The 23205-nt window shown below is 40.4% G+C and overlaps 1 protein-coding gene across 6 annotated transcripts in view; it reads right to left on the minus strand.

The window, feature by feature from the left end:
* Window positions 1–21675, minus strand: part of dyrk1aa (dual-specificity tyrosine-(Y)-phosphorylation regulated kinase 1A, a) — a 50865-nt gene extending 29190 nt beyond the window's left edge. For 4 of the 6 annotated variants that reach the window (XM_084698242.1, XM_084698241.1, XM_084698239.1 and 1 more), the window contains exon 1: window positions 21536–21675. In XM_084698242.1, the coding sequence (XP_084554368.1) occupies window positions 21536–21557 (22 nt within the window). In that variant the 5' untranslated portion in view covers window positions 21558–21675. Of the gene's footprint in view, window positions 1–18752; window positions 19275–21535 lie in introns of those variants that run through there. The other 2 variants (XM_084698243.1, XM_084698244.1) reach the window with 1 other exon arrangement.
* Between the last annotated feature and the right edge of the window lie 1530 nt (window positions 21676–23205).

Below are 23205 nucleotides of genomic sequence, written 5' to 3' on the forward strand. Positions count from 1 at the left end.
AGAAATAGTTGTTCTTCTTGTCATACAGATCTCAATGCGGAAACACGCTGTGTTTTTTCTATTTTCACTGCGTTTTAATATAGCCTATAAATAGTGAATTTTAAAATAAAAATGTTAACAATTAATCGAAAATGGATCATTAATTCTCCCGACGATCGATTAAGCCAATTTAATCGAATGCCCATCCCTACTGTACAGGAAAATCCATCATGGCGGACCTTATGGGTCCTTGGGGCTTTTTGGTTCCCCATGAGAAATAAAGCATGTACCCCAAGTTTCAGAAGAATTTGAGCTATGGGGTGGAAATGCCATCACTTTGAAAATCTGACTTTTGGGTTGCCTGTGGCCCCCTATGGTCTGATGTTGCCCATATTTGGTGTGGGGGTAACTACTTGGACATAGTATCAATGTGCAAAATTAGAAAATTTGTGACCAATAACATGTTGAGTTATTGTGGCGCAAGGAGAAGAATATTAACAATAATAATAAAACTAACAAAACCAATTGGTTCCCTCCTAACAGAGGAACCCTAATAAATGACTGAATTACATTGATTTTGGACAATAAAAAGTATTATCTGAACCACTACAACCTATTCCACTTAATTACATTTAAATTATAAATAAAATGTTGCACTCATCCACAAAGTATTGGGTTTGCACAACTTTAATCGTATGTTTCTCATCTCAAAAATAACATTGCAATGATAGCATTGACGACTTGAAAATGCAATCCCAAATGACAGTCTGCAGCCGATTCATATTTTAAAAGAGAAAAGTATGCCTAATTCTGTTAAAATAATTGGACAAACACCACTAGCCATCTAAAGTTTTTAGTTGATTATCATAGATAAATTAACTAGACATTAACATTAGCTAGTTCATTGTGTACAAGCATAGCTAGTAGGGCTGTCCCCACTCAGTGGATTGTTTGGTCAATATGCACCAATTTTTTTTAGTGGAGCTGCCCGTGTTACCATTTTCCCTTTCCCTTTCGTTAATCTGCTTTTGTTTTTTTGCACACGGCACATGAGCACAATTGTAGCTTGTAGCCTAAACTTTGTCTGCAATTTGTGCTATTAATCCTTTAGGCAAAATTGCAAATAAATGGTGTGGTATGGAACCATTTTATCAAAGTGTGACTCAAAAACATGTTGAATGCACACTGCCAACAACGGTTTATATTCCATAGCTCGACGTTGACTATGATGTAGCCTACCACTTGAAAACCGTAAATTGGCCATCGGATCATTATTTTTGTGTAGCATATAGGCTAGGCATAGTATTTTTGTGTTTCGGAAACTTAAGTTTTGCTTGTACTGTGCTACTGTAGGTTTTAACCATCTGCATTTTATTTTACAGCCTATTTCTTGATTTGAGCGACCGCACGCATTCAACAATTATGTCTTTGGATGTTTGACTCTTGTTACTAGTCAGCTAGTTCTATATCAGTGTTTACCCTATCTTCATTTTATCGTGGCGGCCCGCCACGGCTAAATTTCTGCAGCCACGGTACCAAAAATAGGGCTGTACAAGACAGGCCGTCTATCAGCAGTGATTGTTAAAGTGCATGTCGGAGAATAGCAAGGACACAGCGCAGTTGAGATTGCGTGTGTGCGTCTTTGAGAACTGCAAGTTGTATAACTTATGTTTTCAGTTCATTAAAGCCTGTTATTGTATTAATCTACAGTTATTGCAAATTTAAGTTAACTGGTGATTTTTATTTGTTTGTATTCTTCCCCTGCTAGCATAATTGCATGCCTGTTGATTCGATAACGATTGCTGCCCTTGCTCACGTTTGTATTTTAGGTGCATTATTATGCTGAAGTAGTTTTATTTAATAGTGGGTATATTGTTATTATTTGCTAAAGAATGCTTAGCCTATCAAGATCAAATGAAGCCGACAGTGTACATGCTTTCGAGTACCTTGATCGATAGGCTAGGCTACTGACCATTTACAATAAGTGGTAACGTCAATTATTAATTGGCAGCATATTTCTGCCATTTAGCACATACTTTAGGTAGCCTAACTGTATTGCTTTATGGAAAATAGGACAAAAATATATGCAATATTACATTTGTTATTAGACTATTACACTAACCTACTCCAAAATATAGGGTTAGAACTTTATTTCGGCCGGGGGGGGGGGGGGGGGGGGGTCGGACAGACCTGCTCCCACTGCTAAAAAAAAATCCTAGGGGAAACACTGTGTATATACATGTGTGTAAAATCAAAGACATGAAGCAAGATTGCAGGTTTATTCCCTAAATTGAAGTTTACAATTTGAATAATCTCAGTCCTCCACACAGATCTTCTCGAGATCAGTCAGGTTTCCGGCCTGTAGCTGAGAAACACGGAGTTTGAGCTCCCTCCAAAGACTCTCTATTGGGTTTAGGTCTGGAGACTGGCTTGGCCACGCCAGAAACTCGATATGCTTTGTACGGAGCCACTCCTTGGTTATCTTGGCTATGTACTTTGGGTCATTGTCATGTTGGAAGACCCAGCCTCGACCCATCTTCAATACTCTAACTGAGGGAAGGAGGTTGTTCCCCAAAATCTCGCAATACATGGCCCCGGTCATCCTCTCCTTAATACAGTGCAGTCGCCCTGTCCCATGTGCAGAAAAACACCCCAAAGCATGATGCTTCCACCCCCATGCTTCACAGAAAGGATGGTGTCCTTGGGATGGTACTCATCATTCTTCTTCCTCCAAACACGTTTAGTGGAATTATGACCCCAAAGTTCTATTTTGGTCTCATCTGACCACATGACTTTTTCCCATGACTCCTCTGGATCATCCAAATGGTCATTGGCAAACTAAAGACGTGCCTGGACATGTGCTGGTTTAAGCAGGGGAACCTTCCTTGCCATGCATGATTTCAAACCATGACGTCTTGTGTTACCAACAGTAACCTTGGAAATGGTGGTCCCAGCTCTTTTCAGGTCATTGACAAGCTCCTCCCGTGTAGTTGTGGGCTGATTTCTCTCCTTCCTTAGGATCATTGAGACCCCACGAGGTGAGATCTTGTCTGGAGCCCCAGTCCAAGGGAGATTGACAGTCATGTTTAGCATCTTCCATTTTCTAATGATTGCTCCAATAGTGGACCCATTTTCACCAAGCTGCTTGGCAATTTCCCCGTAGCCCTTTCCAGCCTTGTGGAAGTGTACAATTTTGTCTCTATTGTCTTTGGACAGCTCTTTGGTCTTGGCCATGTTAGTAGTTGGATTTTTACTGATTGTATGGGGTGGACAGGTGTCTTTATTCAGGTAATGACCTCAAACAGGTGCATCTAATTTAGGATAAAAAATGTAGTGGAGGTGGACATTTAAAAGGCAGACAAACAGGTCTTTGAGGGTCAGAATTCTAGCTGATAGACAGGTGTTCAAATATTTATTTGCAGCTGTATCATAAAAATAAATAGCTTAAAAATCATACATTGTGATTTCTGGATTTAAAAAAAATAGATTATGTCTCACAGTGGACATGCACCTACGATGACAATTTCAGACCCCTTCATGATTTCTAAGTGGGAGAACTTGCAAAATAGCAGGGTGTTCAAATACTTATTTTCTTCACTGTATGTATTTCTTTCAAATTATCTCTTAAAACGGCGACTAATTTAGATTAGTCGATTTCCAGAAGTGTTTAGTCAAGTCTTGGTTGACAAAAAATCTTAGTTAGTCGGGGACAGCCCTAATAGCTTGCACGCCAAAATTTGAAAGATAGGCTAGTTACACGAGCTGGGTAAAAAAAAAGAAAAAAAAACTCCTTAAACCCCAAGAACATGATATTCAGACATTTATTTCCACCTCTTCATTTAGTCACAGTAAATACACAGCAACATAATTAACTAATTACAAACTCTAGACACAGAAATTCCATAAAATGTGTTTGTATTTACAAATCACATGCTTTGAGCTTTTAATATTTCTAAGTAAGTTACTTGTATTTAAAATACAATATTGTCAGTCACGCTCTTCAGATTAAGCAGGTCCAGTAATGTTTGGGGTTTCAAGACAGATTCATATCCAAGAGATGCTGTTTTGAGTTTTAGTTAACAGTCTCCTCATTTTGAGTCTTCCATTAGATTTTCTAATATTAGATTTAATTCTGAAAGTTTTTGGGGATGGAAACAATTTGTAAGGGATATGGCCCTGTTCACAGAGCTACGATGGCATCAATCAGTATGAGATTATTAATAATACTGTGATTCTACATTCCAAATGATGTTAACTTGCCCCGTTGTGACCAGAATGTTCAGGCTTGCTTGGCAGTCTAAAACAGCAGCTTGGAAATGCAGGTTGACATTGCATGTAGGTAACATTGTGTTATCTTTGTCTTCATTCAGAATAATTGGGCATTTTATTAATAACTTAGATTCTACATCAATTAGGGCTGGGCGGTATGAAGGTATATACTGTGAGACGGTAGAAATGTGTCTACCGGGAGAGATTTGGCTATACCGTTTCAACCGCGGTATACTTTTATACTATATTTTTGTATCACACGTGTCAATTAAATGTCTGGTTGTTGTATTGTATATAAGCCATCATATAAATCACATTCTTGCGATCTTTAGAATTGTAGTTTAACTTTTATTTGATTTGCTATTTTCGTTTGACCTGAAGCACATTTGCGTTGGTCTGACGGAATTTTCGATGTGGAGTGTATTTTGTCTAAGCGGACCACATTCATGCCGATGCTAATTAATTATATATTTGATGACCCATTCTGCAGGTAACCAATTCGATTTGTTGTTCAAGATTTATGTCTCATGCTGTAAAATTATTGTTGTAAAATTACACTGGTGGCGTTGCTAGCATTCTTGATCTAGGATGACTGGTGAAGGCTAACTACTTACTAACTGAGAGTGAGGTCATGCCGGGAAACATCAAACTGAGGCTTTAACGTATCGACCGAGCTTTAACGAGGTTGATACGCCGAAACCAAAGTTATATGGATAGTAAAACTCTTCTTCTTCGCTTTCGCTCATTTTTCGTCGGAGGGCATTACTGATCCGTATTGAGCTGTCGGTAGGTAACCACGCGGATGGCATGACTGCGCATCAGCCAATCGGAACGCTACTCGTAACTTTTTTGAGTCATTTGTTTTTAACTGAAGTGTTGTCTCATGTGAGGCAGTTGATTTTGTTTGTAATGAATAATCGAGTGTGATGATGAAGTACGGTATGGTTATTTTGTACCATTTCTTAATAGAATTTACAGAACAATTACTATACCGTGATATATACCGTAACCGTGATATACAATTACTCATACCGTGATAGAAGATTTCGGCCATATCGCCCACCCCTAACATCAATCAACTATGCTAGGCTGCTTTCTCTCATCAGTTATTTGTTTGAACACTTCTGAATAATCCTTTTGCTTATAATACAATGTTTTCTTGATGAGGATATTTATTTTATGTATTTAACTAATGACTTTGCTACCAGTTTATTACCAATAAATTAACCATCACATTTCAGTTATTGGAATGGTTGTTAGGGGGTATTGGTCATCAGAACAACAAACAAAGAAAATGGGCTAGATTGTATGCTCTGAAATTCCATAACAAGGTAGAATAATAATAATATTTTTTGGGGCAAATCTCTGAGCACTAACTTTATGAATATTTATGTCATTTATGTCTACAAAATTGATAGATTAATGTATCCATGCTAGATGTGAAAATGTTCCATGCTAAGGCTCAATTTATAAATGGATTTAAAGCTAGTTAATATTTGTCTTATTAAAATGTGTAGTTACAACATCTATGTGGCATAAATCACAACTAAACAGCCAGTTCTATTGCCTGTACATTTTACAGAACAAGGTTTGTATTGAGAACAACAATACTTTTTAAATGTATGTAAGGTTCAAGCTTTGCGCATATGCGATCAAAATTTGTACGGGTGCAACAAAAAATGTTCCTAGGTCACACCGGTGCACCTAAACTCCGCTGCCTCTCCAGGAAGGAAGCGTTTGTTTCTTCTTTGACGAAACCACACCCATGGTTGGATCATATCGTGGTCTAAACTAATCAGAGACAGAGAAGGGGCGGGTCTTTGCCTCTGATTGGCTGTGGTCCAGATATTCCTGTAGCACCAGAGAATCAGTTATGGCAGACCTGGGGTCTCATTTATGAAGCTTGCGTACGCACAAAACGGGGCTGAAAATGTGCGCACGCCACTTTCCACGCAAAGGTTGTGATTTATAAAAAACAAACTTGACGGGAGAATGTGCGGTCCTCCACGCAAACTCTGACCCTCCCGTAGGCCTACGCACATTTTGGAAACAGTTGGAATTGGCAACGCAGAAGACCGTACTGTAGTCAGACTGCAGAAAATAAATGCGGGAAGAACATTACTCGTAATATTTATATATTTTGTTTTCCCTCACACACGTTTTTTTCATTTAATTTCATGATTATCATGAAGATTACATCCAGCAGTGTTATTTGCGCTTGTACTGAGTGATTCTTGTTCCATAAACACCTTGTACAATCCAACTCAAATTTTTAATAAAAATTCAGCGCTTCCTCACCATCAGATTGTCCACTACGAGAGTTCAGTAGGGGGAGATTCCCCGACTGCATGGAATACAGGATAGCATCACATATCCTACCTTTAGATAACTGCAGAAAACAGTGTATAACTAAATATATTTATTTAATACTGTGCAAATATCCTCATGTCAAAAACTGGAAATACAGTCGTTAAGCTCCCGTGCAATCGCTACACTCTACGTCCTCGTTATCAGTCCAGACTTTAGGCTAATAGATTACTGTTCACAACAAAACGCTTTTGTTTTCAAATTGTATCTCGACTCGCAGTATCACTGGCACAGTTGACGTCACTCGCACAGTTTTTTTTAATTGGTGATCTACCGGCCACCTAATTTTCGGACTCCACCAATAGGCTAACAGTGTCTGAGAAGTTGTCATGTGCTATGATTCACTAGGGATGGAGATTTGAACTGATTTCACTATTCGAATAGTATCCGAAATTATTTTCGAATATCCGGATAATCTATTTTTGTTAATGTGGTTCCGTTAATTAGCCTGCCGTGACGCAAAGCATACAGTAAACACATGAACCACCACACATTCTGGCAATAATTGGGACTGTTCAGCTATTAGATTAAATAAGGGTTGAATAAAGAAAACAAATGAAAGATCAATTTATTAACATGACGAAAAGACAATGAACTTGAAAAAACGCTGCGTCTTCAGACGTAGGCTCTTAATTTGGCGGAAAAGCGATTAGCCTATTATTATGTGAAATAAAAAGTAGGTTACATTGGACTAAATTAAACACATTGGGAAGGCTATCCTCAATAAAAACGGAAGACACACATGGAGAAATATTGCATATTTACTTTTAAATTTACTAACATAAACAGCGGATTACGCTAGCTCTACATGGCTACTGGTAAGAAAATAAATAAGCCACAACTGCATTAGCCATACGCATTTTTATTCAGGAAAATGAGCATGTAGCATGTTCAGGGGAGAGGCCAGTACGGAGTTGATTTACGAGCAGGCCGGCGTAGAAAAAACTGCATGAACTGAGGTTGCTGCGAGGTAGCCTACTGCTTAGCCAGGACACAATGCTTCTTGTAGCGCCAAATGAAATGAAAGGACACTCGCAGCAGAACGCAGGCGTAGCCTACCTTTTTTGATGGTTTTCATCATTTCTAACGTCACAACTATTAGAATTCACAACACGACAGTTTTTCATTAAAACATTTTTTTTTAAAATTAAACTACGCTCATAAGTATTCGAAAAAAGTATTCGAATACTAACTTACTTTATGATACCCGGATATTCGATTAACCACGCCCATCCCTATGATTCACTGTAAAGAACAATCGTATGCCAGGGTCATGATGAGATACTAGATTAGCATTCATGAGGTGCTTTGCATTGACTATAAATGGTAAAAAATGGGCGTGTTCAGGACGGGGTATAGGGATGGGCGATATGGCCTAAAATCCATATTGCGATATACATTGCAGCCTCTTGCGATAACGATATATATCACATTATATAAATTATAATAGAACCATTTCAGAACAGGTTACATAGACCCCAGTGTTTCCCCACACAGACTAATTTGTGGCGGTGCGCCACACAGAATCAACACCGGCCGCCAGAAATTGGCGTACTGATGTGAAAACGATAGCTACCTTAGCTAGCTAGCTACTGGCAAGTAGCTTACATTAGCTAACGACGTTAGCTACCAACTGAAGGTTGTCAGTGCAAGCTAGTAAATGTTAGCCAGAGCCTCATTATGGCTCTGATGTTAGCTCTAGCTACTGTACACTCACATAACGGTTCCCATTCAGCACACCAGCATGACAGGCACAACAACGAGCCTCTCGTCAAATAAAAATCCCAGGGTATTTCCGTGGTTAACAGTGCATCTTTCAATTTTCTTTTTGGGCACTCAGTTGTTGAAGTACAGTAGTGCTGTAATTGGTCAATGTTAACACATGTTGAGTGCGTCCAATCGTAAAATCAATCAACACACAATTTACGACACATTTGCTTTGCTACTAAGAGGACATCGAGTCAAGCAATGCAAAAAAGAAAAAGTATTCGCTTGTAGAGAAGTATGATCTCGGGAAGCGCTGCTACGAGTTCAAGCTCCAATATGAAAAGGAAGCAGCTGCCCTTCCCAAGAGGTGGGATGGAAAACGTAAAGATTGGCTTCAGCAAAAGCCCAAAGAGGGATATCTGGCCAGGGCTGTGAGGGAGGCTTTTCCCTCGCTGGCAAGAGCTGCAAACGGCAGCAAGGATTTTCAAGGATTTTCTCTCCCAGGTTGACATCACTGCGGCATTGAAGGAGAACTTCATTCTCAGTGCCCTAGATGGGAGTGAGGACTTGTTTGTCCGGGACAAACTATCAGTTGGTGGGAGAGGAGATTGTGGCATTCCGCCAGGACGAGATGGCAAAGGAGCCACCAAAAATACTAAAAGATCTCCTTGCCTCCATTGCACCACCAGAGGGAGTTTGACGCGCTGCCCCACTAAATCAGGATCCAGTAGATGAAGGGAATGAGCTACTAGACACAGAAGATGGGGAGCTCAAATTCAACATTGAGCTTGAATTTGAGGCGGAGGATCAAGATGAAGGAGGAACGCTAGCCCCAGATCAAGTGCCAGCACCAGTACCTACCATCAGTAGTTCCACAACCAGGGTATCTACAGACCATGTTGGCCTGCCAACTGACACAACTGATCAGAGCCTTAACAAGGATGGGAAGTTCCTGAATGAGCTGGCAAAAGTGCTGAACACATATGGTAGAGAGACATCCACCCTGATGCTGCCACATCTCTGCCATATGAGATCTGCGTATGCAAAGGCACGCAACAATGTGAAACACCGCTTAAAGTCGAATTCCGATCTTGTACAGAGTTTGGTTGAATCAACCACTGTGATTCCCATGTCAGCTTCCACATCCGGCATGACACGTCACAGCGTCCACGTCCTGCATGACACCTGTGTAGGGATGGGTATCGTTAATTTTTATCGATATCGATACCATTTTTGATACCATTTTGCTTAACGATTCGAGTCTTTATCGATACCACTATCGATACTTTTCTATTTCTTAAGTAAAACAGATGTAAAATTGAACAAGGGGAACGTGTTGCTCTCAGGAGGAGGCTGGCTAAAAGGAGCAAATAGGCACAATGGATCCTGACTCTGGCTATATCTAAATCTGTCCACAACCTGGATGAGTAACTAGACTGTGATTGGTCGGTTGACGAAGTGACATTGTCAAGCTCATCGACTTTATGAAAAGTTGAACACGTTTCAACAAAATGCACCTGATATAGCTAAATGACCAGCTAACCAAACCCAAACCTTCCTTATCTTATCCCTATTTTCTTCTGTCTCTGTTTTTGTTTAACACTATGCTTAAGCATCCCACAGAGCCATTCTCCTGGTGACTGTTTTGAATGATCAACAGTGAGGGTGGGAGGCTTGTCTATACTCATACACTGCTCGTAAATAATTTTTGCAGTTCGCGCACACATCAAATTTTAGGGGCATATGGTAAATAGTTGCACTGTTGAGCCCTGAATTGGCTTATTATTGTCAACGACGGAGACTCGCTACGAAATTGTGGTGCGCTCACCAGAGGATTGTCCTGCAAAGGCAGCTGGAGTTTGCACCGTTGCGACTCGGAGACAGTCGAAGTACTACTTTTTATCTTTATCTGATGCACAACGTTGAGGTGCTTTTTCATCGCAGTTGTTTCACCCCCTTTACAAGAAATTACTTTAGAACATATATTGCACTTTGCTTCGTCTTTATCTTTGGCTTTAATAAAATGTAGCCAAGCCTTTGACCGTTTCGTGCGTTCTGCTATCGTAGCTAGCAACAAAATTATAAATGAAGCGAGCTCGCTACCTAGGTAGCGCTTGAGGCAATAACATTCTTCTTTGTTTAGTTTAAAGGCGGTTGGCAGGCCATTCAATTGAATTTAGTAATTTTATTCGTTTATACATTGTATGTTAAAGTATCTCAAAGCCAGTTGGTAAAAAATGTAGGAGTCATATTGGACCCAGACCTTTTGTTTGAGTACCATATTAAACAAATCACCAGAACTGCATTTTTCCATCTACGTAATATTGCCAAAATACGAAAATTCCTCTCAAAGGATGATGCTGAAAAACTAAAACATGCTTTTGTTACGTCCCGATTGGACTACTGCAATGTGTTGTTCTCTGGCCTCCCAATTACCTACTTGAAAAATTTACAGCGGGTACAAAATGGTACTGCTAGACTATTGACAAAAACAAGAAAGTTTGATCATATAACCTCTACTCTTATCTCTTTACCCTGGCTCCCTATCCAAGCCAGAGCTGATTTCAAAGTTTTACTACTAACTTACAAATCTCTACATGGATTGGCACCACTGTACCTCTCCGGTCTCCTTGCACCCTATTGCCCCGCAAGGACTCTAAGATCTCAAGATGCCGGCTATCTGGTAATACCCAAAATTAAGAAAAAAAACTGCTGGAGGTAGGGCGTTCTCATATAGAGCACCTCTTCTCTGGAACAAATTACCTGTCTCAATTAGGGAGGCTGATACTGTTTCGACATTTAAAACTAGATTAAAAACGTTCTTGTTTAGTCAATCCTATGATTGTTAAATGTGTGTACTTTCTATGTAAACCTGGGGTGTGCGTTTGCCTATGTGTGTATCACATGTAACTTTTAAATTGTAATTTTAGATTATGTTCACACTGCCCATTTAAATTTTACAAATAAAGTAAACCTGTTATTGTATATTGTTACTGTAATAGTTCCGTTGCTGTATATTTTTATTGTTATAGTTTACTAGTTGGAGACAACGGGGGGCTGGTTGTTTTCATCCTTATTCGTATAAATTAGTGCTGTCAGTTTAACGCGTTATTAACGGCGTTAACGCAAACCCAAATTAACGGCGTCAATTATTTTATCGCGCGATTAACGCTCTTTTTGGCCTAGCAAACTTTGTAGTTTTTTTCAAATGCTGTTGCAACAACTACCGACGTTAGAAAAACTACAACACCACACCGGATCTAGCTAGACCGGAAACAAAACAACAGGCACGCCAAACACTCGTTTGGCTTGCGAGCTGGCTAAAGAGTAGTAGCAGAGCCCGTTTACGGATATTAGACATTCTCTGGTAGTAGGCTAACGTTACGTTTTGAGTGGATGACGAGCACGAGATGCCGAAATGGATGCCAATAAGATTCTGAAAGGAAAGTTTGCTTTTAAAAAGTTGCCAAATGGTTCTAGTGACAAGACCAGTGATCTGTGTGTTTTGTCGTTGTAAACTGAGCTATCATCGCAGCACGTCCAGTCTGAAATACCACTTGATGGCCAAGCACACAGCTGATGCGAATTCTCTGCCCCCTCGTCAAAGCCAGGCGATTGCAATGTTGTTTTCAATAAAAAAAATATTTGCACAAAGCAATCCGAACCACTTTTCTATGTTGATAAGAGCATCAATATTTGAAAAAAGATTGGGACAAAAAGAAATCAGGGACATTTAGAATAGATAAAAATGTGCGATTAATTGTGATTAATCGTGAGTTAACTATGACATTAATGCAATTAATCGCGATTAAATATTTTAATCGTTTGACAGCACTAGTATAAATATAACCTATTTTAGAGTTGTTTCCCCTGTAACAGATTTCATGTTCCAACCAAGGGGGGCTGTCGTTGTCTTGGTGTGTGGGGCTGCATCAAATACCCTCTTAGCTTTGTTAAATTGCTGCACTAGTCCACACTTGACCGGTGGGGATCTCATTCTATTACGACTGAAACTGTTAGCTGCTCCTGGCATTCTCTAATCCCTGTTCTCCTCTCTGTCCCCTCACACATCCCCTGTGGTGTGGGGGGTCTGAGCTGTCAGGACCTGCCTGGTCGTCGGTCTACCAACGCTGGACCAGGTCGTCAACCGGAAACCAGCCTCCATGACGGCCAACAGCGAGTTTCCAGGTCCCATCCAACGTCTATAAAGCCGAACAATGGATTTTTGGTGTTTCAAAACCCATTGACACTGTATGACTATGTTTAGCTTGTGTTCTGCTCCTCTCTCTTGCCAACCGTCTCTGGAGGAGGGGATCCCTCTCTGAATTGCTCCTCCCAAGGTTTCTTCCATTTTTTCTCCCGTTGGGAGTTTTTCCTTGTCTTCCTTGAGGGTTTAGGTTGGTTGAGGGGCAGTTCTATGGGCGTATGTGAAGCCCTCTATGACATGCTTGCGTGTAAAAAGGGCTATACAAATAAATTTGATTTGATGTTTGTGCACCAGCGATTTGATTTAAATAACATTACTTATTTCTCGAGACATAAGTCAATGTTACATTATCTTACTTGGTCTCGATAGCGGTATCGATAAGCTTGGACCTTATTGATATTCGGGCTTCGAGAAATTTGGAACCGGGTCCTGACAGAACCGGTTCTCGATACCCATCCCTACACCTGTGTCTCTACCCAGTACCGACAACACACCTGTGTCACTGAATATTGATGACCATGTGCTTGTGGAGGGGGGGGGGGGTCATGTCAGACGTTCCTTTGTTAATAATTTGTTACACAGAACTTTATTATATTACTCCAAAATGATTCACACCTCCACAAAAAACAACAACAACAAACAAATCATTTAGGTAGCAACGCCAGTGCTAAATAACTTTAATTGGTCGGCTCTATGATGCCAGTTAAGTAGCTAGCTCCTGAGACTTCTTACCAAAAGAACGAAGGGGAACCTATGATTAAGACACGTTCATAGGTACCTAGCGAAAAGTAGCCTCAACGTTCATAGACCTTTAGGTATGGCACTAATGCTGAAGGCTTGCTGATATAGCTGTCGGTCTTACTAGAACGGCATATGTATGCATCGTCGCTATAACGTGTGCTGACGTTGTGACTGTGCGTATGTGAGAAAGACGTTTAAGTGACAGAGAGACGGAGGGAGTGCAGGGACAGGAAATGCAGCTGAACGAATACGCTGCGTGTTTTAAACTATATAGTGTTAAAAAAAAATAATAATTAGGAAACGCAATATGTGGCGGCCGTTGTTGATTCTGTGGTGCACCGCCACGTATTAGTCTATGTGTGGGAAACATTGCGTGTTTACTACAAGTTTGTTTGACAAATTTGTAACTATGTATTTCCAAGCTACAGGCATTGAAGTATTTTCTTAGCAATGTTTATTTGTTTGTGTGTTTATTTGGTAGTGGTCATGTTGACTGTAAGCCGTTTCAGGAAAAGTGTTAGTACAGTACTAGTACATGTATGTTTGTAACTAGACAACCTCTTTTTTGTAATAACTATGTATTTCCAGTGGTTTTCATTTTATGCTGCAGTCATGTTGACTGTAAGTTTTTGAGTAAAAGTACTACCATATATTTGTAACCAGAAAGCCTATTTTTTTTAATTTTCTAACAATGATTATGTATTTCCAAATTACAAGTGTCAGGGCTCCAGACTGCGACCAAATGGTCGCATTTTGCGACCAGTTTTTGAGACAGTGCAAGCATTTTTTACAAGGACTCGCGAATGTGCGACCTACAAATTTTGAATTCATTGGGTGTGCACAATGTCAGCACACGTTAGCAACAACGCAGATACAACGTTCTCTCGTAAGACAGCGATATCAGCTTTCCTTCTGCATTAGTACCGTAGCTTAAAGTCTAGGAAAGTTGAGGCTATTTTTCGCTAGGTACCTATAAACCTAGCTAAAAGTCTTGGAAAGTTTAGGATAATTTTTGCTAGGTTCCTACGGTGGCCCTGAAGTGCAAATCACACCCCCTAATATGAGTACATCCCCCAAATGAAAACACTCCCCCCGAAAACGTTGTTAGCTACTGCATCCAATCAGCGCTGAAGTGTAGTACCTACCCTTTCCGTTCAGAGTTAATGTAATGTGTTTTTGAGTTAATGTAATGTTGTTTTCCATTTGGGGGAGCGTGTTTTTGTATTGGGGGGAGGTGAGCAAGTCATCCGATTTGGGGGAAGTTCACTCGTATTCGGGGGGAGTGTTTTCATTTGGGGGATGTACTCATTAGGGGGTGTAATTTGCACTTCAGGGCCACTGTAGGAACCTAGCGAAAATTATCCTAAACTTTCCAAGACTTTTAGCTAGGTTTATAGGTACCTAGCGAAAAATAGCCTCAACCTATGAACATGTCTTAATCTGCCAGACAAGTGGGTGCCCCTTCGTTCTTTTGGTGACCAGTTTCACGAGCCCTTCTTACCCGGCGTCATGGAGCCTAGCAGCTAAATACTTATTTAGCACTAGCGTTGCTACTGTATCCCTCCCTTACTGTGTTTGAGCTGTTGCGCTGTTATACTCGGCAAGTATCGTGTTGTGGTGTCGGAGGACTGATCGAAAAGTGCATCATACATTTAAGTCATTTAGCTAAGACTTGCATGTACAGTACGTAAGTGTCACATTAAATAATGTATTTAAACTCAAGCTTATATGGTGCGTTGCAGGGGCGATTCTAGGATCAGACCTTTAGGGGTGCTCAGCTCCCAATGAGAATGTGACATGAATACAGTGCCTTGCAAAAGTGCTAAACGTAAACCCCCTTGCTAATATAAATCCCTAATTTCACTGGATAACAATTAATACATTTATGTATTATTATGCAAAATATTGAATGAAAAAACTAAGGATGTCCCTTTCTTCATGAACTACCAGCATCAAATGATAAACAATTTATTTAAGAAAATATTAAAAAAATATTTGGAGTGCTTGAGCACTCCTAAAAAGGATCTAAAATTGCCAGTGAATTGTACCCTCTCCAGTTACGTTGATAAATGCATTGCAGGTCAATATAAGGTGTGCCCCTTAATTTTCTGCTTGCGCTCCTAAAATTTTCAGTCAGGGGCTACTGTGCTCCTAGTAAAAAAAGTTAGTCTGGAGCCCTGAGTGTTGAAGTTTTTTTTCCTAGCAATGGTATATTTGCTGTCCATTTCTATTCCTGATTGCAAGTGACAGTAAAAGATGCACACTTACACTGGTAGGAACACATTTTGATAGCATATGGACACAGTTTGCGTGCTGATTTGGCAATTTTCCGAGGGGGGTTCTTTTATTCCGGGGGGTATTTTTATTAGATTTTGAGGATTTGTCCGGGGGGTACTTTTATTCCGGGGGGTACTTTTAATCGGAAGATGAGAGTAGGGCTGCAACTAACGATTATTTTGATAATCGATTAATCTGTCTATTTTTTTTTCGATTCATCGATGAATCGGATAAAAAAACTAACGCATTCATTTCCGACCTTTATTTCAAAAACAGAACTGACAGTGCAAATTCACAGTACTAAAAATCTTCAGAATGTGCACAAACAAGCACACAATTTTGAAAAAAGTATTAACATTAGCGTGGATTTAATGCTATTTTCCAAGATTAGCAATTAATTTGAGTTTTGTTTCAAACTTTATTGAAAATTGAAAGGTTGTGGAAGTAGGCCAGACTTAATTAGAATAATCTTGTGTATATTTAGATGTTTTGACACCATTTTTTTAAAAGTTACAATTTGCGAGGATTAAAGGGGCGATTGACTGGGTTTTTGGGGTATTTCACACTGTTCCTTGAGGTCTCCAAATATGGAATGTAACATTGGTTTGGCTGAAAATGGCCCGGGTGCTATTCTATGCCCCCTGAAAAATCTAATATTTTCCCGTAAAAAAAACACTAGTTTTTTTCTACTTTTATGGTATGCTCACAAATAATAGATCAGAGCTGCGCGCTGATTGGTTGGTTTTCAACAGGTGACGCTGCTGAGCAAAGACGCAACACGGCCAACAGCACACTAAAAACAACAAAGGTGGAGACTTTAAATAAAAACTTACAAATAAATCTATTGTGTCTACACTACACTGTTTTCAACAGATTGACTAGATATAATTTGAAATTATGCCGTTAGTTGTTTCTACTTCAATTGTCGACGCAAACAGGATCGCCTTAGGGGGTTAACAGCACTAGCCTACACAGTACAGCTTAGCAAACAAACTATCGTGATTCAACTCTAGCTATTGTGCTGTAAAATAGATCTGGACAAACATGCATCCTTTACATGACAACACAGGTTATTTATTTGAATGAAACAGGAACATGAAATAACGCCCCATTGCTAATAATAACTAGGCTAAATCATTACACATTCTAGCTACTGTACCTATGCTCTTGCGTTAGCAAACTAAACATGCCTATAGTCTAGGTGTTTTCACTATCTAGCTGTTCTTGCATTCCTTGCAAATCAGCGTTAATAAAAAGCAGCTAAGCTGGAGTCTCGCTAACATTTGCCAAATGTGTAATTGAGGGTCGAACTGCACAGGGATCTTCTCATAGACAACATCACACACTAGCCCGTCCAGTGTTTGGTTCCTTAGGAAGCCTCTGAAAAGTGTCAGCATTCCCTCTACAGCCTGGAACCACCGTAGTACATTTTCAATATGCTGACCAGAAAAACGTTCTTCTTTGTAATTCTGTAGCAGCGCGCCGCTAGCTAAAAAAAGTGTCGGAGATCTACGCGACTTCCGTTTATGTTCCTGGACCAGAAAACCAGAGGGCGGAATGTTGGGGCGTGACAAAGTTGATGCTGCACGTCACAACTTGCATTGACGTCACAACTTGCACTGTTTCAAAAGCTAGCGTTTGCAAGTTGCAGATTAAAAAAGTGAAATTTTGATAGGAAAGAGGTTTCAATGGACCTTGAGGTTTACTGTATGTCTATTTTACACACCAAACTGTAATTTTTCAACTATGACAAGGTAAAATCGGTTTTGCAATCAATCACCCCTACAAGGCCTGATCTTTAGTTTGTTTTTGTCCTTTTGAAAACTGGACATCATACCCAGATGGACATGTGGATGTATAACAGATGTGCATGCTTGGTTTACATCTCAAGTCCAAATCTGCAAGTCCCACACTTCCATTAATATTTTAACAAGTCTTTCTCAATATCCCCCTGCATGTCATCTGTATGTTGACAGCAGGTCCTCCCCCTTTTCAACAATGAATCACAAGCTATGAACTCATGTCACAAAAGTCGATCATCCATTACATAAGTGCAATGCCAAAATTATTATCATCAGAAACGATCTACAGTCAGTAAAGGCGTTAAACAAACCGTTATGAACGACGCTCAAACTTATTCCTGACCATTATACCACTAGGTAATGACCCGGTGTCAGCATACCAAAGCAATTCATCCATTCAAGTCATCTAGCTAGCCAACTTATTGCAAAGTAGATGTGGTGTACCAACTGGATCTTATGTCTCTGAATTCAGGTTCAGCATCTCCCTTGACTGGCGCCAATTTTTCACGTTTTAGAAGAGTCATAATCAACATTATCCAATTGATCCCAAGCTAACCACACAATTAATAGTTCTAAAAATAACTAGCCCGCTAACTAGCTAACACTAAGCGCCGTTAGCTTACTTGCCTCACTGAACGGTGTTTCGCAGAAGCATGCAGTTAGGACTTTAGGGTACTTGCTAAATTGCGTCAAGCAGGCCATGCATTTTCAGCCTGTTAACCATGTAGGTTAATATGAAATAGCTACTTAGCATTGGTCTAGCGAACCATCTATAAATTCGGTATGATGGAAGTGAAGTTACAAATGCACCACCTCAAAAGTTAGCTATAGCCATCTAGCTAGTTAATTATGTTAACCAGCTAGCTCGCTAGCATGGAGGGCTAAGCCATGAACTACAGATGTTTAGAAATAACAAAATAACTTGTGATAACTTGCTATAACCTCTGGAGTCCACACACCTGATTGATCAGAGTGATCATTTATCGTCCTTTAACTTGTCGTTCGAACGACTTTCAAATTATTACCATGGAGTATCCTACATGTTCGCTAAATTCCAGCATTTACACAGACAGCCCCCATCAGCGTGGCCTACTATTCAGTTGGTTGTGTTGGTATCATTTTGTGTCTCGTATCATGTTGTCATCCCACGAAACGCACATCTACAAAGCAACAGTTGCTGAAAATGTTTAAAATGAGCAATGGCCAGCTAAAATTTTCAATTGCATGACAAGTCCTCGACGTGTGCTAGTTTCACTGTTTAGTTGCTTGGCTAATAGTATATAGCTAGCTAGCTTAGCCAACTCTTCGGATAAACTGACTCCCATTGACCAGAATCCTCGGCGAAAGAGAAGTAGCGTAGGCAGTTAGCTGGTAGCTAGCCTGCTTGCACAGTGCAAACTCACCTTTGTCGGTGCCTGTCACTCTTCCTATCCGAGAAACATATCCTCATTTATCCACCCCAATGCCTTACGGCGAATGAGTAAATCCAGTCTATTCTCCTCCATGGAGCCCCCCTGATTTCCCAACGTACAGCCTTCACTCCTATGAGTTGGTGTCAATTCTGTTTCCAAATCAACAGCGCCTCTCCGTTAACTCGCCAGCACCGTCAACAGAAACTTATTCGATCCGAACACAGGAAAAGCAACATTTCGCTGCACGCTTGCACATCGTCAGCTGGCCAAGAATTCCATGTCAGCGATAGCGGCATTGTTTACAACTCATGTCAAAAAATGCTTCCAAACATTGAAGCACTTGTTTTCTTAAAAACAGTTTTTTTTTGTAAATTTCACAAAATGGCGCGCGTTCCAAACCTGCGCAGCGAACCGGGCCGGCAGACCATAGAAACTACAGGCTGCTAACGTACAGCCAGCCAATATAACGTTAGATAACTAGAGCTAGCTAGCTCGAGTCAGTTAGCGTCGCCTTAATACATACACCTCGGTATGATTAATTTATTTAATACAATGCTACATTTTAATATGGACATTTTAATGTAACTAGTTAGCTAGTGTCATAACTCTGATGACTATATAAATTCGGGCGGGAAGGATATTTTTTGAACTAAAAAAGGAAAGGTTCTAACAAAATGGAGGGCAAGAATGTTACCATGACGACTGTCAATCAAACAGAAAACCTTCCGTATGGACCAATGACGCAGAAAAAGACCGCACAGTTGTCATAGAAACTGCCAATCAGATGTACGTTTGAAAGGGGAGGATCAGAAGAAGTAGACTCAATAGTTAATTGACATTTCTCCTCCAAAGTATTTTTCTCATGTTCAAACTAAGTAATATATTTGATTTGAGACAAAAGACTTGGGGAAGGTGCACAAGGATTTGTATCTTGCTCACGTCATCGTAGAAGATTATCACAGAAGAGCCATGCCCCCACTAAATGATCCATCTATTTTTTTCCCTGCAAGTCATTATTTAAAGAAATATAAAAAGGACATTTATTCCAACTGTAGCTTCTGTGGTGAGCATCCAGAATCTGTCTCACATTTGTTTTGGTGCTGCTCAAGTATAAAGAAATGTTGGCAAGATACTTGCAGATTTGTGGTGGACCATATTCTTGCTGATTTTGTATTGTTATGGGAGTTTTCCATGCTTATGATATAAAAATAAGGAAAAACAATTTTATCTTGTTAATGTTTTGTTACTGGCCAAATATTACATTCATCGATGCAAATTTACTAATAAAAAAGCTATATTTTTTTATGTTTTACAAAGATAGAATTAAACATTCAAACCATGTTGTATTCCTTTAATGAGAAAGCCGTAAAACAATGTCTGTACTCTTTATAAGGTCTTTGTGTGATCCGTGCTGTGCGGTATCCCCTTGCATTCTTGTGTGTTTGTATACGCTGAATTGATTGTATTTCTGCCTTTATACAATTTTCACGCGCCCACTTTTATACATCACACATTTAGTATGTTTTTCTATGAAGTATTGGCATTTAAACAATGAATTTATGCTTTATGTTTCAAGACAAGGGGCAATCCCATATACATAGATATATAGAGGGTAAATAAAGTGCTTAACAACATCTAAACACACCTTATCATACATAACAATGGAAAAGAGAGCATATGTGTAACCTACGGTGGCCCTGAAGTGCCAAACACAACGGCAAATAGGAAAACACAACGGCGAATAGGAAAACACAACAACATTAACTTCTGACGGAAAAGGTAGGGTATATCCAGCAGAAATCGGACCCTCCTGATTGGCCAGGCGGATTGTCTGTCTTTTAACAGGAAGCTAGAACGTGGTTGAGGGGGTACATCATGCGTCCGGATTGCACCCCGGGGGGGGGGGGGGGGGGGGGGGGGAGGCCACCTCCCGGAAATGAGTCTCTGCAGGTTGGGATGGCTGACATGGCTGCCTATTGTTATAGGTTAATCATGTAATACGTGAATGTTATTAAAGTATGAGACATATACATGATGCAACACACCAGTAACCAATTGATATTAACTACTTACTAACCGAGAGTGAGGTCATGCCGGGAAATATCAAACTGAGGCTGGAACGTATCGTATCGATACGGCAAAGCCGAGGTTTGATATTTCCCAGCATGACCGAATGGTCGAGGTTAGTAAGTAGTTTATTATATGGCATTTTTAGCTTCTTTTCATTTTGTAAACAAAAATAAATGGTACCTCTAGGCTAAGGCCGAATCCCAATACTCCCCCTTACCCCTTCCCCTTCGTTTTGCGCGTTCCCGTGAGAGCTAGTGGTGTCCCAATACTCTTTTTGAGCTAGGGGAAGGGCTAAGACGAAGGGCTATACACCCCTTGAAACCAAGTGAGGTCGGGAGCTTACTTGAAACCGAGGGCTATGTGAAAACTGCGCGACCGGCAACAATGGCGGCCAGATCATCCAGAGAGTCCGCTAAATATAATATTTTCGGCTTAATTAATTGATAAAAAAATTATGACAGTCTTGTTTTGTGTTATATGCAGTCATGAACATATATATTTGCAACCATTTTCCTAATTGAAACGTTTCTAAAAATCGCTAGTTTGGTACGCTAATATTACAGTGCTGAATTGCACAACAGTCCCGCATTTCTTTGACTAGCATGTCTACAGTTTAAAGTAAACTCCATTAGCAGCGAATTTCGTTTAAATCAGTGCATAACACTACTTGCTTTGGAGATATCGATGCGTGCTAGATGACGTACCTGTAACCAAGTGGTGTCCCATTTCTTAGGGCTATGTAGCCCTTACCCCTTAGTTTCGAGGGCCAAGGGCTAGGGGTAAATTAAGGGGAAGGGGAAGGGGTAAGGGGGAGTATTGGGATTTGGCCTAATTGTAGCTAGCTCTCAAGTCTTCTCACGCTGTGTTTCATGTGTTGCCTAGCAACTCATTACTTTTGATAGAAAGCGGACAACATGGTTCTGCTAAAATGGCTTTAATTTCAACATAAAATAACGACACAAGTGATTAAAAGAGTCTAGTCTTCATCCTCAGTTTCGATTACAAATCTTTTCAGCATCATCTGGATAGTAAAACTCAGCAGCTGACTCGTCGCTCATTTTGAAGATGACGTCAGAGGGCAATACGGGCCGTATTGACCGCTGAGGAGGGCAATACGCGTCTGGCATGACTACCCATTAGCCAATCAGAAAGCTTGTACCGTCGTTGCCATATAATAACATGTTTTAGTATACCGGAAATGTCAGTAAATCGAGATGGTGCTGCTGTCTGTCCCGTCGAAAACCATTCACACAGGTGCTGTTAGTGTTTTTCACCGCTCCTTCCAATCAGGAGGGTCCGTCTTCTGCTAGATAGGCCCTACCTTTTCCGTCAGAAGTTAATGTTGTTGAGTTTTCCTATTTGCCGTTGTGTTTTCCTATTCAACGTTGTGTTTTCCTATTCGCCGTTGTGTTTTCCGATTTGCCGTGGTGTTTTTCCTATTTGCCGTTGTGTTTTCCTATTTGCCGTTATGTTTTGCTCTTTGCTGTTGTGTTTACCTATTTGCCACTGTTTTTTGCACTTCAGGGCCACCATACTAACCAGTGTTGATGTGCAGGTGTTGGTCCATAGTCTATGGCTGTGTCTACTTCCTCGCACTTTACGGAGTACACTGCACAGTACAGGAAAACAGTGCACTTACATATTCAGTAGTGTCGAGTAGTGTCCACCGTTGTGTCCATCGTTGTACCAGAGAATGGCTGTTTCTACTACCGCGCACTTTACGAAGTACACTGCAATACAGTGCACTGCAAAACAGTGCACTTACATATGCAGTGCACTCCGTCGCTGTTAAGTGCTGTCTGAAATGGAACACTTACGTTAAACACTTGGCGGAAGTGACGGACGGAAATCTGCTCGCGACAACCGCAAAACCTACCAAAATTAACGCGCTTCTCCACCACAAGTGGAAAAAGCTGCCGAAAGCACTTCTCCTCTTCCGCTACGTAGCCAAGATGGCACCCGTTTAGGGCGATTAGTGTCCATTGTTGTACACTGTTTTTTTGGACCGTTTGCAGTGCGCCATCCGGGTACTTTCAGTGCACTGAATTCTGCTGGTTTTGTGAGTGAAGCGCCCTAAGCACTGAAAGTTAGTGCTCGAAGTGCACAAATGCGCGGTAGTAGACACAGCTAATGTCTAATATAGAAAGAACCATAGACATAATAAAGACTAGACGCCGCATTGGCTGCTGGGCGCGAGAAAGGCGGCCGCCATCTTGGAAAGGGAAAATTCCTAGTTGCATAACATCAGAATAAACAAGATACGAGCACTGTGCAGCACATTCCTGCTCAATCGGCGGACAATCGCAAACAGGGCTCAGGAGATTACTTTTCACAAGTAAAATGTAACATTACCAAGGGCGAAATAGTCCATCAA

Source organism: Hypomesus nipponensis, chromosome 5 (genome assembly GCF_054491055.1).
Source record: "Hypomesus nipponensis isolate SF chromosome 5, ASM5449105v1, whole genome shotgun sequence".
NCBI lineage: Eukaryota > Metazoa > Chordata > Actinopteri > Osmeriformes > Osmeridae > Hypomesus > Hypomesus nipponensis.